This window comes from Bombina bombina, chromosome 1 (assembly GCF_027579735.1).
Source record: "Bombina bombina isolate aBomBom1 chromosome 1, aBomBom1.pri, whole genome shotgun sequence".
NCBI classification, from domain to species: Eukaryota; Metazoa; Chordata; class Amphibia; order Anura; family Bombinatoridae; genus Bombina; species Bombina bombina.
The window spans coordinates 158,788,910-158,805,836 of NC_069499.1; the positions used below are offsets into that span (position 1 = coordinate 158,788,910).

Here is a 16,927-nt window from a genome sequence, read left to right on the forward strand (position 1 = left end):
CTCTGAGCCGTCGTTAGCACCACAGTGAGAAACTCTGCGATGGCTCAGAGCCGTCGTTAGCACTCAAGGGGTTAAATGGCTCTGGGACAAATACTTTTCACTATTCCCTTGTTTTTACATGCACTTGTTGTTTTTTTTTGCACGTACAGTTTTTTACGCGTTGACCTGGTTTTCACGCTCCGGGATTACGCATGTCGGGTTTACTCTCATCGGGTTTGCGCATGTCCCATTAGTCTCTCTAGTTTTTTCACACTCTTGGTTTTGCCTGTCGGGTTAGTGCACGTTCCTTTAGTCTTTCCTCTCATTGGTTTACGCCAATGCACACGTTGGGTTTTTGGCACACACAATCTCCTTTTTACTTAATAGCTGTTTGTCATGGGTTCAGAGGTAATGTTTGGGGTTTTTTTCTCCTGTTTTTCAGCTTAGCTTAGTGTGCTTTCTACTTGTTAAAGCTGCTTAGGAGGGAGTAAATGGTTTCCATTCCTCAAGAGCTTTTTAGGGGGTTTTATAGTGTTTATTACATTGCTTTGCCATATGCTATAATAGAGCCGCAGGATTCTGTCCTTAAATTCACCCTAGAAACTGAGTCTCCTGAACGGCTTTCTACCATTTTTTGGGGTGCTTATTTTAAGAAAGCTGAAGTGCCTTCTTCAGCTCATTTATGTGGCACACGTTTAGATTTGTTAATGCAAACAGACCAATATAATGCTGTTTCTTTTGGGACTAATGTACATACTCTTTGTTCATTACAGGTTAATGCTGAGGTGTAGTGCCTCCTGCCATGAAAACTTTTATCAAGGCTGCAGTTTCTTAAGTCTTGGTGGCTTTTCCGTTTTCAAATAAACGTATAAGGTCAATTGAGATTTTACCCTCTACAAGCACTATGTGCCCTGAGACAATGGATACTGTGGATGAGGATTCCTCATCTGAAGTTGAACCTTTCCACTCTAAGTGTACTACTATTCCTTTGGAAGACAGTACTTCTTATATGGACCATTTAGACAGAAAATTTGAATCTTTTCATAGAAGGGTCTTTATACATGCTGATTATATTCTATTTCTATGCTATTTCTATTGCTGATGTAGCTGCTGCTTCTACTTACTGGTTGTCTAGTCTTTCAGAGCAGTATTCTAATGATCCTTTTAGTGCAAATCTATTGGGTTTTCTTCAGAGTGCCAATTATTTTATTTGTGATGCTGTGTTTGATATTATGAAGATTAATGTCAAAAGCATGTCATTAGCAATTCTTGCCAAGAGGGCCTTGAGGCTTAAATCCTGGTTTGCAGATATGGTATCTAAATCTAGATTATTGACTCTTTCTTTTCAGGATTAGATTCTATTTTTTCAACTTTTACTGGTGGTAAAGGGGCTTTTCTCCCTCAAGACAGATAGTCTAAAGTGAAATTCAAAGCTTCTAATCATTTTTGTTCCTTTCGTCAGAATAAGAAACAGCAAACGGACCCCTCTGCTCAAAAGCAAGGTGCCTCTGGTTCAGTCTGGAGACCTAATGCTAACTGGAACAAGTCAAAACAGGGTAAGACATCTATCCCTACTTCCAAAACCGTGTGAAGGTGTAGCCCCCAACCCAGTTCTGGTAGAAGTCAGATTAAGCCCATTTCAGGAGGCTTGGTTTCAGTCTTTTCCAGATCCTTGGGTTCAGTCTGTTCCAGATCCTTGGGTTCGGAATATTGTTTCTCATGGATATTGAATAGGATTCAGAACAAGAGAGAGGTTTTTTTCTGTCCAATGTTCCAAGGAATACTTTAAAATCTTAAGTTTTTATTCAGTCTGTCTCAGATCTTGAAGATATGAGAATCATTGTTACAGTTCCTATACAGGAACAGGGGATGGGATTTTATTCAAATTTCTTCACTATTTCAAAGAAAGAAGGCATATTCAGACAAGTTTTGGATCTAAAAGCTCTGATCAAATTTGTAAGGATTCTTTCAGAATGGAAACTATCAGGACTATTCTGCCTTTTGTTTAGCTAGGTCAGTTTATGTCCACAATAGATTTAAAGGATGCTTACATTCATTTTCCAATTCACAGATAAAATTTCCAGTTTCTGAGGTTTGCTTTTCTGGACAAGCATTTACAGTTTGTTGCTCTACCATTTGGTCTGGCTACATCTCCAATAATATTTACAAATGTTCTGGGTGCCCATTTCTCTATGATCAGAACTCAGGGTATTGCTATGTTTCCTTACCTGGACAATATCTTGGTTCAAGCTCCGTCTTTTTTAGCAGAATCTCACACCAACCAACTCTTAATGTTTATTCAAAAGCATGGTTGGAGGATTACTTTTCCAAAGAGTTCTTTGGCTCTTCAGAAAAAGGTTACTTTCTTGGGTTTCCAAATAGACTGAGTACCCATGAGTCTTTCTTTAACATAGCAGAGACGGTTAAGATTGGTGTCAGCTTGTCTAAACCTTCAGTCTCTCTTGTTTCTTTCAGTGGCCCTGTGTATGGAAGTATTAGGTCTCATGATTGCAGCATTAGATGCAATTCCATTTTCTCAATTTCACGAGTCATCTTCAGCTTTGTATGCTGCGTCAATGGTGCAAGGATTATACTCAGCTGTCCCAAAATATATTTATGTATCCCAGTACAAGTCAGTCTCTAACTTGGTGGCAGGATCATCAGTGTATTATTCAGAGGGCTTTTTTTGGTCATCCTACCTGGACTGTATTCACTACAGATGCAAGTCTTTCAGGTTAGGGAGCTGTCTGGGGTCTCTGACTACACAGGGGATTTGGTATCCTCGGGAATCGAGGTTACTAATCAATGTTCTAGAACTTGTCACATCAGTGGTTTATGTGAACTATCGAGGGGAACTCGCAGTTCCCTGACAATGATGGAGGTGTCTTGAATTCTCTCCTGGGCAGAAGCCAATTCTTGTCTAATCTCTGCAATTCACATCCCAGTAGCGAACAATTGGGAAGCAGACTTTCTTAGTCATCAGTCTTTACATCGAGGGGAGTGGTCTCTTCATTAGGATATGTTCTATCAGATTGTGGATATTTGGGGTCTCCCAGAAATAGATTGGATGGCCTCTCATTGGAACAACAAACTTCCCAGTTACTTTGCAAGGTCAAGTGATCTTCAGACAGAGCTAGTGGATGCTCTAATAGTTCCTTGGTTATTTCCGCCTGCCTATCTGTTTCCACCTCTGGTTCTTCTTCCCAGAGTGATTTCCAAGATAAAGCTAGAGACGTTGTTTGTAATCATTATTGCCCCTGGTTGGCCTTGCAGGATTTGATATGCAGATCTGGTTCTTGGCCTCTTCCTCTGCATTCAGACCATCTGTCACAAGGTCCTTTTTTTCCATCTGAATTCCAAGTCTCTAAACTTGATGGCAAGGAAATTGAACGCTTAGTTCTGAGACATAGGGATTTCTCTGATTCTGTGATTGAAACCCTGATTCAGACTTGTAAACCTGTTACTAGAAAGATCTATCACAAGATCTTGAAGGCCTTTATTTCTTGGTGAATCAATCATGGTTTTTCCTGGCATTCTTTCAGAATTCCTAGGATTCTACAGTTTTTGCAGGATGGTCTAGATAAGAGTCTATCTGTCAGTTCTCTGAAAGGGCAGATTTCAGCTTTTTCAGTTCTTTTCCACATAATTATTGCTAATCTTCCTGATCATTGATTTAAAATTGTTATTAAGCCTATTGCTCCTCCATGGAATCTTACCTAGTGTTAAGGGTTTTGCAGGCTCCTCCTTTTGATCTGTGAGATGTATTATCTGCATGTGCTAAATGTGTACCTTTGATGAATATTATTTTCAGGATGTTATATGGAGTATCAGCAATATAAGCTTTTTTGAATTTTTGAGATATTGAGGTATTTCTATTGTTGTCTAGTGTCTATTGGTTTACGACGTGTAATAACGTGACTCTTTGATTTCTATTGTTAGGGTATATGAGGCGTGGACCTTTTGCTCCGTTCTTCACCAGTGAAATGATAGAAATGAGGTGTTGGTTCTTATGTGGATGTTTGATTGGTTAATAAAGTGAATATATTTTCCAAGGATACAGGTGCTACTCACTTTTGATGAAGCAGTAGCAAAATGCTAACAAAAGTCTGAGAGGGGAACAGCACCTGGGAGTGTGGAGTGTGCACGGTAGACCAAGGGCGCTGCCAAGCCCCAGACACATAGAAAAGATAAGCAAGGTCTCCAGCACTTTGTCAAACCAACTTTATTCAGACACAAATAGCGACGTTTCGGTGTCACAGCACCTTATTCATGCTTGATATTAATACAATGGCCATATTACATCTTTAAATACCCAAATTTTGGCGCCCTCTCAAATTGTTGTGTGGAGAGGGCTCCCACTAGTGGCCAGATAATATACATACACGTACAAAACTTATGTACAAATTGAATCATTTAATTTGAATATATTACTAAGTCCTAAAGAATACATAGAATTTCACTAAAAAAATTACCTAATACTATATATGAAAATTTCATTTAACTACAATATACATATTGCCTATTAACTTTCACTGACATTTAATTAGTCATTTCATAAACATTTTACAAAAAATTTTTTTCATAGGAAATTAAAAAGATTTTTTTATATATATGTACAGACAATTGAGAACAATTAAAAACAAGGGAAGGGCCTAGAACTACAGCAAAGGTACTTAATATTTGATAAGGCTAAAGATACTTAGAGGAACAGTCAAGTCACAGGAATAATTCAGAAAAAATTCCGAAAAAATTCAGAAAAAACAGCTTAGATCAAATTCTCTGTTAAGCCCCTTAGGGTGCATACTATCTAATTTATGCACCCACCACATCTCTCTTTGTTTTAATAGACGCTCCCTATTCATGCCTCTTCTATTTGGGGGGATATGGTCTATTATTTGCCACCTAAGCTGGCTGATGTGGTGTCCTTTCTCCAAGAAATGGTTGGAGACAGGGGCATCCCTGTTGTTGCATCTAATATTGGACCTATGCTGACCAATGCGGTCTTTCACCTTGCGGGTGGTCTCACCTATATAGATGCAAGAACAGGGACACTTGATCAAGTATACCACGTGAGTGGTCTCACAGGTATAGTACCCCTTAATGGAAAACTTTTTTCCGCTTTGGGGATGATGGAAGAATGCTCCTTTTATTACCGAATGGCAGCTCATACAGCCAAGGCAGGGGAAAGTTCCCGTATTTTTCTTGCCAATTAGCTGTTGTCTGGTTTGTCTAGTAGGGCCTATGTCAGTCCTCACAAGGAGATCCCTCAGGCTTTTTACTCTCTTGTGAGCCATGATGGGAGGCTCCTGGAGCTGAACTATATTGGAATTGCATTCCTTTAGGATGTACCAATTCTTACGTATTAGCCTAGCAACTTTGTCACTAAGAGGATTGTACTGGCTGACAAACACAAGCCTGTTTTCTTTAGATGTTCTTTCTTTATTTTTATCCAAAGAGGCTATAGTGTCATCAAGGAGTTTTTTGGGGTATCCTCTATCAATAAACTTTTTGGACATTTCTTTAAATCTTACCCTCCTTGTCTCTCCATCATCCACAATCCTATTAACCCTCAACAGTTGGCTCCTGGGGAGTGAATTTACCAATGGCCTAGGGTGAAAGCTGTTAAATTGCAGTATACTGTTTCTGTCTGTCTCTTTTCTATACAGGTCAAATTCAAGATGGTGGCCCTTCTTAAGAACTAACGTATCGAGGAAGGACACAGATTCCTCACTGATACTCACTGTAAAGAAAAGATCCCTTACTTCAGAATTTAAATCCTGTACAAAGTGCATGAGGGACTCAACGTCGCCCCACCATACGCCAAAAATATCGTCTATATATCTCCACCATACGGCTCCAAATTGTTTAAATAACTGGTTTTTATAGACGACATTCTCCTCAAACTCACACATGAAGAGATTGGCGTATGATGGGGCGACGTTAGAGCCCATGGCAGTCCCCCTCACCTGGACATACCAGCTGTCCTGAAAGATAAAATAATTCCAATATAGGACAATACGTAATAGATCTTCCAAAAATGATACTTCAATCTCATTGTACCTCCTGTTCACCATCAATGTTTTTCTTATAATGGATATACCTGTTTCATGTTTTATAGATGTATATAAACTACGTACATCCATGGTGAACAGGAGGTACTTGTCACTAGGAAAAACCAAATCCCTTGCCTTCTGCAAAAAACTGTTAGTGTCCTGTATGTAACTTGACATTCTAGTGACCTCAGGCTGCAAGATTTTATCCAAAAATTTGGAAATGTTTGTAAATACTGACTCCACTGAGGAAACAATAGGTCTCCCCGGGGGTCTCTGTTTGTCCTTATGGACTTTGGGGACAGTATAAAACACAGGTGTCCTAGGGTTCACAGCACACAGATACTCAGATAGCTTTTTATCAATAATGCCTTGACTAAGGGCTCTCTGTACAACTGTATTTATCTCCTTCTGTATGTTACCTAGAGGATTTCCCTGTAGTGGCTTATATGTATTTGTATCACTCAACTGAGAGAGGGCTTCATTCACATAGTATGTTTTATCTAGCAAAACCATTGCTCCACCCTTATCAGCCCCCTTAAAAATGATGTTTTTATTGCCCTTCAATTCCTTTAGTATCATATTTTCACCTTTAGTAAAATTAGTCAAATTGACACGCTCATTTTTATGCCACATAAAAGTATGTTTTTTATTTTTATATTCATCACGTAACTTTTTAACCCCTTGTTGTATTATGTTAACAAATGTACTGACACTATTATTATTAACATTGGGGTTAAATGAACTTTTTTTAATAAGACCCAACTTCTTTAAAGACAATTCCGGAGTCTGGGCTTGGCTGTCTGCCAAGTAATGTTCATTGCTAAACCAGACTTTAAGTTTGATATTGAGTCCCTCATGCACTTTGTACAGGATTTAAATTCTGAAGTAAGGGATCTTTTCTTTACAGTGAGTATCAGTGAGGAATCTGTGTCCTTCCTCGATACGTTAGTTCTTAAGAAGGGCCACCATCTTGAATTTGACCTGTATAGAAAAGAGACAGACAGAAACAGTATACTGCAATTTAACAGCTTTCACCCTAGGCCATTGGTAAATTCACTCCCCAGGAGCCAACTGTTGAGGGTTAATAGGATTGTGGATGATGGAGAGACAAGGAGGGTAAGATTTAAAGAAATGTCCAAAAAGTTTATTGATAGAGGATACCCCAAAAAACTCCTTGATGACACTATAGCCTCTTTGGATAAAAAGAAAGAAAGAACATCTAAAGAAAACAGGCTTGTGTTTGTCAGCCAGTACAATCCTCTTAGTGACAAAGTTGCTAGGCTAATCCGTAAGAATTGGTACATCCTAAAGGAATGCAATTCCAATATAGTTCAGCTCCAGGAGCCTCCCATCATGGCTCACAAGAGAGTAAAAAGCCTGAGGGATCTCCTTGTGAGGACTGACATAGGCCCTACTAGACAAACCAGACAACAGCTAATTGGCAAGAAAAATACGGGAACTTTCCCCTGCCTTGGCTGTATGAGCTGCCATTCGGTAATAAAAGGAGCATTCTTCCATCATCCCCAAAGCGGAAAAAATTTTTCCATTAAGGGGTACTATACCTGTGAGACCACTCACGTGGTATACTTGATCAAGTGTCCCTGTTCTTGCATCTATATAGGTGAGACCACCCGCAAGGTGAAAGACCGCATTGGTCAGCATAGGTCCAATATTAGATGCAACAACAGGGATGCCCCTGTCTCCAACCATTTCTTGGAGAAAGGACACCACATCAGCCAGCTTAGGTGGCAAATAATAGACCATATCCCCCCAAATAGAAGAGGCATGAATAGGGAGCGTCTATTAAAACAAAGAGAGATGTGGTGGGTGCATAAATTAGATAGTATGCACCCTAAGGGGCTTAACAGAGAATTTGATCTAAGCTGTTTTTTCTGAATTTTTTCGGAATTTTTTCTGAATTATTCCTGTGACTTGACTGTTCCTCTAAGTATCTTTAGCCTTATCAAATATTAAGTACCTTTGCTGTAGTTCTAGGCCCTTCCCTTGTTTTTAATTGTTCTCAATTGTCTGTACATATATATAAAAAAATCTTTTTAATTTCCTATGAAAAAATTTTTTTGTAAAATGTTTATGAAATGACTAATTAAATGTCAGTGAAAGTTAATAGGCAATATGTATATTGTAGTTAAATGAAATTTTCATATATAGTATTAGGTAATTTTTTTAGTGAAATTCTATGTATTCTTTAGGACTTAGTAATATATTCAAATTAAATGATTCAATTTGTACATAAGTTTTGTACGTGTATGTATATTATCTGGCCACTAGTGGGAGCCCTCTCCACACAACAATTTGAGAGGGCGCCAAAATTTGGGTATTTAAAGATGTAATATGGCCATTGTATTAATATCAAGCATGAATAAGGTGCTGTGACACCGAAACGTCGCTATTTGTGTCTGAATAAAGTTGGTTTGACAAAGTGCTGGAGACCTTGCTTATCTTTTCTAAGTAGCAAAATGCTAGGTAGATTTATGGCACTTCACTAACCGTGTATTTTATTTATTTTTTTTGGAGGTGTAGTATGGATATACCCAGACTTTTTAAATAATTGGTAAAGTTAACATTGAAAGTCTAGATATTGCCCTTCCTTTGATAGCCCTTCGGGGAATTAAGTCATGAAATTGCTGGTGATTCGAGATCTTTTGTACTCAGTGTTCACGTGCCTATGAGGATAATCACCAATTTTGTACTGACCTCTCCATATTTATGAAACCTATTAGTATTTGATTGATTATATTTATTTCGTAAAATAATAATGGTCCATAGGACTCCATAACCACCAGGGAGAGGCCAAGAACCCATACCAGAGCTATGAATCCCTCACACTTCCTTTCTCTAATCAACTAATTTTACAAGAGCAGTTACAATTTTGTGTGGGTGGGTTAAGAATAATGCATCTTTGGAGCAGTTTTGCAATGGTGCAATATGATCTTCTCTGCATACTCTTTCCAAATTTTATCATTTGTTTTGCTTCTTTGCAAGCAGCTTTTGGCAGGTAAGTCCTTCAGGCCACAGTATCGACTAAAATAGGAACTGCCAGGAAAATTGTCCCACCCTTTCTGTAACATAGACCATCTGCTTGGGCATTAATCCCTCATGTTAGGGAGTCCTATGGAACATGATTATTTTGCGAAAGAAAACATAATTTATGCTTACCTGATAAATTATTTTGGAATAATGATGGTCCATAGGCCCCACCTATTTAATTTTTTGGTGGTCAATAGGTCCTCTGCTACCTCTGATACCTCTAGGGACCCTGTTTTGTCTTTCCTACCAATATGTTTTCCTATTCTCTGCTCGGCAGAACTGATAAGGGAGTGGGAGGGATTTATAGCTCTGGTATGGGTTTTTGGCCTCCCTTGGTGGCAGGAACTATATCCCATATGTTATGGAGTCCTATGGACCATCATTATTGTGAGAAAAAAGAATTTATCAGGTAAGCATAAGTTGTGTTTTTTGTGCCATTCACGAGAGCTTGTGACACTTTCTTTTACTTGTCTTTTTATAGATATATTTATTATTTTAAAGATTTTTTTAAAAAGTTGAGTTTATACGAAGGATTTTATTTATTGTTTTTCGTTTTTGTGTGTTGATTTATACTTTATTTGCAACCAGTACTGCCCACTGGGTATTTGCTAGCATTTACCTCAGGGGAATCTTTAATTAATAGTACCCCCTTGTTTAATCCTAGAGATTTTTTCTCTTAGATATTCATTAAGACAGTTTTTACAAGGCGGGACATTATGACTTCAGTCAATTTATTAGAAGATTGAGAAGCCAACATTTTCGGGCATTAGAGAAAAAATGATAGTACACCCTTTTTTATTCCCTGAGATTCTTTTCCTCTGGGATATTCATAGTTCAACCTTAAATTTAGAGTAAATAAGACTCCATATCCCCCACCGACCGCCACACCTAAAATTTAGGCCTTAACTACGACTTTACATGCTGCAAAATACTTTAACGACCATGGCATACCCTGGACGTTGCTGGTCATTTTAAGTTTTCCTGCCTTTAACAGAGCGGGTCTTTCCCGCCAGCAACAAGACTGCGCTATTATAGCCTCCCTCTCTCCCTCCTGCAGGCATCCTGAAATAGCCCCATAGAAGAAAGACCAGCCCCATAGAAGAAAGACTAGCAACGTACAGGGTACGTCACTTGTCTTTAAGGGATTAAAGTAAAGTTCTTCAAACTATGGGTTGGGACACCATGTTTACTGGGTTGTGACTTGTGTATGTGTTGTAGGAGAGGGTGTGTGTTGTATGAGAGCATGTGGTGCGTGTGTGTGTTTTATAATAGTGTGTGTGGTGTGTGTGTTATTACCTTTTAAAACACTTTCAAGTTTGACTACAATCAGAAATAAAGTATACACACATTTAGTCACTTTGCCAAAAATTGCAGCTTTAGCATTAGCAGAGCTCCACAATTTGCTTTACTGTGAGCTTGTTGGACTTTACCATAATCTTGCAAGATTTCGTAGTGAACTTCTTTAAACTGAGGAGGGAAACATGTCAGATGCATGCTACCTTGCAAGTCCTGGGAATAGCATCCTGATTGAATGCTTAAAGTCCCTTAACAGTGGGATGTGGCTAATGAGAACATATCTAAATATTTTCTAGTAAGCTTTTTACAGCTATGCTGATTCAGCAAGAACCTATGCAATGCAATTAAGTGACATTAAAGGGCCATTAAACCCACAAAATTTCTTTCACGATTCAGATAGAGAATAAAATCTAATTTGCTGCAATCCTTAGAAATCCTTTGTTAAAGAAATAGCAATGCACATTGGTGAGCCAATCACATGAGGCATCTATGTGCAGCCACCAATCAGAAGCTACTGAGCCTATCTAGATATGCTTTCCAGGAAAGAATATCAAGAGAATAAAGCAAATTAGATATTAGAAGTAAATTAGAAAGTTGTTTAAAATGGTATACTCTGTCTGAATCATGAAAGAAAAAATGTTGGTTTAATGTCCCTTTAAATAGAAATTGTAAGCAGCATGATAATGTACCTTCATATCTGAGAAAAATTTTGCAGTCAACAATGCAGCATTATTTTGTCAAATGAGCACATTGTTCTATGTTTTTTCTTCCACTAATTTCCAAGTGCCCAGAATAAAAGAACCCTTGCTAACCAATCACAAACTGATATGCATACAGTATAGCATACATTATTTTTGCACATGGGCAGTTAAGGAACGAGACTGGGGCAGCCTGCCCTTTTATCTTCTTTTAAGGTGGTGTGGCACTGATTCCGCTTAGTTACTTTGTAATAATTTATTTAACAGTTATTTAAACAAACATATATTCCTTTCTAATCTCCATCTGATAGCTAAATCTAAATATATATTCATATATACACAATATAATGCACAACTTAACTTCCTAGTGTGTCCAAAAAAGTGTGCATAAATCTGTAAAGGATATAGTTCTTATAATGCCAGTACTAAAGATGGCCATAGTTAGAGGAAGCGGGAGGGTTAGAGAGCTATTTGGGGCGATCAGGGAGGGTTGAGGAGGGTCACTACACTGCAGAAAAAACATATATATATAATAAAAAAACTAAACTGCAAACTGGCAGACTGTCTGCCAGTAATTAATATGGTGGTGACCACTGGGGCATTAGGGAGGGAAGGGAGCTGTTTACGATGGATAAGGTAAAGATCAGGGGTTGGGGGTGTCAGGTTTAAGGATAATCTCTACACTGCAGTTTAAATTAACTTTACAAGCTACCTGATTAACCCCTTTACTGCCGAGAATAATAGAAGTATGGTGCACAGCCGCAGTTAGTGGCATTCTAATTACCAAAAACCAATGGCAAAGCCATGTATATCTGCTATTTCTAAACAAAGGTGATCCCAGAAAAGCTTTTACAATCATTTGTGTCATGATTGCACAAGCAGTATGTAAATAACTTATGTGAGAAACCCAAAGGTTTGTTAAAAAGTTAAGTTTTTTGGTGGTGAAATGGTGGCATGAAATATACAAAAATGGGTTGTCTACTTAAAAAATATATAGTTTGACAGGTAAATAAAAAAATCTACTAACCTATGGACATTATGTATAATAAATAACCCAAACCCCTCATTCCAATTATTAAGCCTTACATCAACTCCCCCCAGCCAAGAGAATAAGCAGTAATCCTTAAAAAATACATTATATTATAATATTCTCTATTCTCACAGCAGCCTCAAATTTAGTAGTACAGATTTTTAGAACGATGTTAAATTAAAATGAGTACAACAGTGACTTTTTATACACACAGTTTCTATATGTGACCAAAGTGCGCTTAAACCAGTAAGTATTAAGACTTGTGTGAGCAGACTTTCTTTTTACACTCCGATCTGCTTTGAAGGAAGTAGGTGACCTGTGCTATCTATGATTTCCACCTCTCTCTACTGAACTTTAGTCTTTTAGGACCAATAATGTTGCTCTTCATCAATCTGGCCTATTATTTTACCCACGAGAAAGCCACCGCTTTCAGAATAAATGTGGTGTGAGATGCAGGGTTGGTGATTAACAATATGCCGATGAACTAGAGCACACTGTAGCATAATTAAATGTAAAATTTCTTGTCCGCTGTGCAGTGCTGTAGATTACATCTATAACCGCACTGTAGAGGAATGAATCATGAGCAAGCCTTGGGGGAAAAAAAGCAGAAATTCTATATGCTGTTTAATTTTCTTGTATAGATTGTCCTTCAGTGTATGATCTTTATCTGATTTGCTAATTTTCCCCATTTCATAATGCAGATTCCAGATTCCATAATTTCTCGTGGAGTACAGGTACTTCCACGGGATACTGCATCCCTCAGTACGACTCCTTCTGAATCACCGCGAGCACAGGCTACATCCAGACTCTCCACCGCTTCCTGTCCAACGCCAAAAGTAAGTCGACGATACCTGTGTTCCTTATAACATCATTACAATGTTTATATTTATAGCCCGTTGCAAAATATCTTCTAGATAAAAACAGTTTACATAAAGTAAATAGATTGTTTGAAACTTAAGTACAGTTTTACCTTTTATTTTATTTTCAATTTAAGGCATCTGTTTATAAATATGCAGCTACAAGCAATAATACAAATATTTTCATGTAAACATTTCTGAAACTTCTGAAACTGTATGGCATATTTCTATAGAGGTTCTTCAAATATTAATGTGAAAGAATTAATGTGTTGAGGCAACTGCGCACATATTCTCTCTCTGTCTGTGATACACAAACACACGCTAGCGCATTCCTTTTCACCTTTTAGTTTTATCAAAGCGAGTTTTTAGCTCCGTGTGTCTTTATATTCACACGAGCCTGTATATTTGCAAGTACCTAGATATTTAAGTGTTCTCAGAAAATCTTTTCAGCCGGGTGGCATTATAAAGTAGCCGGGTGGGAGTACTGTAATACTTTGCTATATTATAACATTTTCTGTCCTTTATAAATGTTACTTAAGCTATCCAATGCACAAATGAATTGCATAATTTAACATAAATTGATTAAATCATAATTTGACCAACAAATATTGAAAACATTTAATATTTACTAATGTTAGTTTAATATTGGCTTAAATTTTGTGCGGGTGGTCTATAAAATCAGCCAGGTGGTGCACTCACTAAAAAGGCCCGGGGAGAACACTGCATATGCTAATGTAGACACAACATTTACATAAACGTTGTAAAAAAATACATTTCTCCATAGATTGTATTACTGGGTGGTTGCATGCAGATTCCTACCTTGCATTGTTTAACAAGTATTTAGCAAGTACAAGTTTGATAGCATCTATTTTCATTATACGTAAGACGACAATCCCCTTATTTGGTTATTTATTAGGCAATGGGAGCAATGGATTGTTTGACAATTTTTCGCCAATTTCAAACATAAATGTGCTTATTAATGTGTTTTTCTCTTTACTTTTTGGAAAAGGGATTTGGTCACTTTTGTATTCCCTGTAATTGATTTACTTTCCTTGTGCTGTGGTATTTGTTGATTTTTGTTTTACCTGCTTAAGCATGTTCCTTCAAATTATTTATGACACTCATTGTTTTAAAGCCATTGAAATGTGCTGCCTGCATCAGAAAGTTTTAATGCCAACCATTGGACCCCGGAAAAACATGATTACAGGAAAAAAATGACTCTTCCTTTTTTGATTTCCAACTAAATTAAAAGTAGTTGTGTTATGATTTCTTCCAGACTTTCTTTGTCCAGAATACAACAATAATTTCTCAGAAACGTATAAACACTTTGGATACCTTGTGTGAATTACATATTAGGTTTACTTATTGCATGTTAGTTGTAGTAGGTGGCGCAAAACAAGTTGCTATTCCCAATGTGTCTTACTGTAAATATGTGTGATAATATGTGGGCTCAATATATGTTAATGTTTTGATGAGTCCTAATTTTATATTCTCTTTTGGAAAAAAATGGATGTCGAAACTATTTAAGAAATAAATATGATCCTTTATTTGATTATGGTAAATTTACCCAATAGTAGTGATGCTAAAATAGCAACTTGTTTTGCGCCACCTACTACAACTAACTATAACTCTTTAAACCCTGGGATAAAGTTTACTTCAGGTGTGCTAGATTCCCCACCAGCTAGACAGTCTAAACCTACCAAACATTCTTTACTTATTGCATGTCTCTTGTTCTGCTATCAGTTTTTGTTAAAGGGACAGTTCACCCAAAAATGTTCTCCCATTTAAATTGTTCCCAATGATCCATTTTACCTGCTGGAGTGTATTAAGTTGTTTACAAGTAGCTCGTTTACCCCTATTTTTGCCTTTGAAATAGCTTGTGGTATCCCAACCTATACTAAAAGTTTTGATACTGGAGTCTCAGCTATTGAATAGCCTAAGTAAACACAGCCAACTCTCAGTGGGGTGCAGGATAGTTAAGTAATAACATGATAATTTTCCATTGTTCTCTCTATGTATTGAGCTTTAGTTCTCCAGACAAATATAAGATGAGGAAGCAAGTGTGTGTACACAAAGTGATAACATAATGAGATCTGATATTACCTGAAGCTGAACCCATTGTAATAAGCTGTGGTTTAACAACACAAAACCAGCTACTTCATATACACAAATAAACCTGACAATGCAATTTTACATACATTTTATTGAAAATACATTAGAGGGACAGTAAACACCAGAATTTTTGTTGTTTAAAAAGGTAGATAATACCTTTATTACCCATTCCCCAATTTTGCATAACCAACACAGTTATAATAATATACTTTTTACCTCTGTGATTACCTTGTATCTATGCCTCTGCAAACTGCCCCCTTATTTCAGTTCTTTTGACAGACATGCATTTTTAGCCAATCAGTGCTTGCTCTTAGGAGCTTCACGTGCCGGAGCTCAATGTTATCTATATGAAACACATGAACTAACGCCCTCTAGTGGTGAAAAACTGTCAAAATGCTTTCCGATTAGAGGCAGTCTTCAAGGTCTAAGAAATTAGCACATGAACCTCCTAGATTTAGCTTTCAACTAAGAATACCAAGAGAACAAAGCAAAATTGGTAATAAAAGTAAATTGGAAAGTTGTTTAAAATTACATGCCCTATTTAAAACATGAAAGATTTTTTTTTTTTACTTTACTGTCCCTTTAACATTAAAGCAATTTTACAGTGTTCTGTCCCTTTAACCCTTATGATTAACTTCATGCAGATGTGTGTGCATGCTACATATTAGAAAAGATAGCTCTAATAACCAGATTTCATTTTATTTTAGGGGTTATGTAATAAGTGCAATTAGGTTCGTTCATAAGTGTGAGTGATAAAGTTTTATTGTTTTTAATAATGTCATTATTTTTGCATTATAGTTATAAAAAAATATATGCTTATTGAATCAAAACTTGGATTATTGTGGTATGCACCAGCAGAAAATACTTTTACAGAACATTTTTTTGCTATATTATATATATTTTACTATACATTTTGAAATTTTCCATAATTAAATATTTTTCTCTTCATATTGTATCAGCTGGTTTTAGAATTTCATCAGGAATACAGTATGTTTTATCATGAATGTGCTACCAACTGGAATTGATTAGATGTATTTCCTTCAAGCGATCTAAAACCTTTTATTGGGTCAGAGCATTTACCCTTTGGGAAGTGTTGATCTAATTTTATATTTGCTTTCAATATAAGCAAATGAGTCCTCACTGATGAATGAAAATGACTCTTACAGATTAAGTATTTGACCTTGAACAATTTCAGTAATCTTCAAAATTGAATAATATATTGCATATCCTTTTGCAAAAAAAATGTGTGAATATATTTGTAAAGCTGCACACCATAAAGACCAAAACACAAAATCAAGAATGAGTCCATCATCAACATATTTGCTTGTAAATGTCAATACTATTTTTTATTCAGAATGCCATTTATATAAAAACCATAACAAAACCATCTAAGCATAAAAAACAATAGTTAATGCATTTTTAATGCTCATCATCATTCGTTTACCTTTTTACCCCATTCCCTTTTTGTACCTCAGATTTCTGACCCTGTTGCAGCTTTTCTCTATTTTCTAATTTGCTATTGTGCCATGCTTTCTCTTTTTTTAAACGTCATCTTTACTTTCTTTGCATCTTGCCCTTTTCTTTTCTGACTCGGGCTTAGATTACCAGTGTAGCACAAAAATATTAGTTATATAGTGAGCTAAAGCCGTTCAAGTTAAATTAATAGCGCTCTTATTTTTGCACTCATATTACAAGTTCAAAGTAAAGTAAATGTTAGCATTCAAGTGAAAGCCTAGGGTAGTGATAGCGAACCTTAGCACTCCAGATGTTAAAGAACTACATTTCCTATGATGCTTAGACACTTTGAAGTCCAGTCGAGCATCATGGGAAATATAGTTCTGAAACATCAGGGGT

At 36.8% G+C, this 16,927-nt stretch overlaps 1 protein-coding gene across 1 annotated transcript in view; it reads left to right on the forward strand.

Annotated features, from left to right (window-relative positions):
- Positions 1-16,927, forward strand: part of GPHN (gephyrin) — a 1,061,400-nt gene that overhangs the window by 628,684 nt on the left and 415,789 nt on the right. Inside the window, 1 exon segment of the mRNA XM_053697683.1 lies at positions 12,806-12,940. Within this exon segment, the coding sequence (XP_053553658.1) occupies positions 12,806-12,940 (135 nt within the window).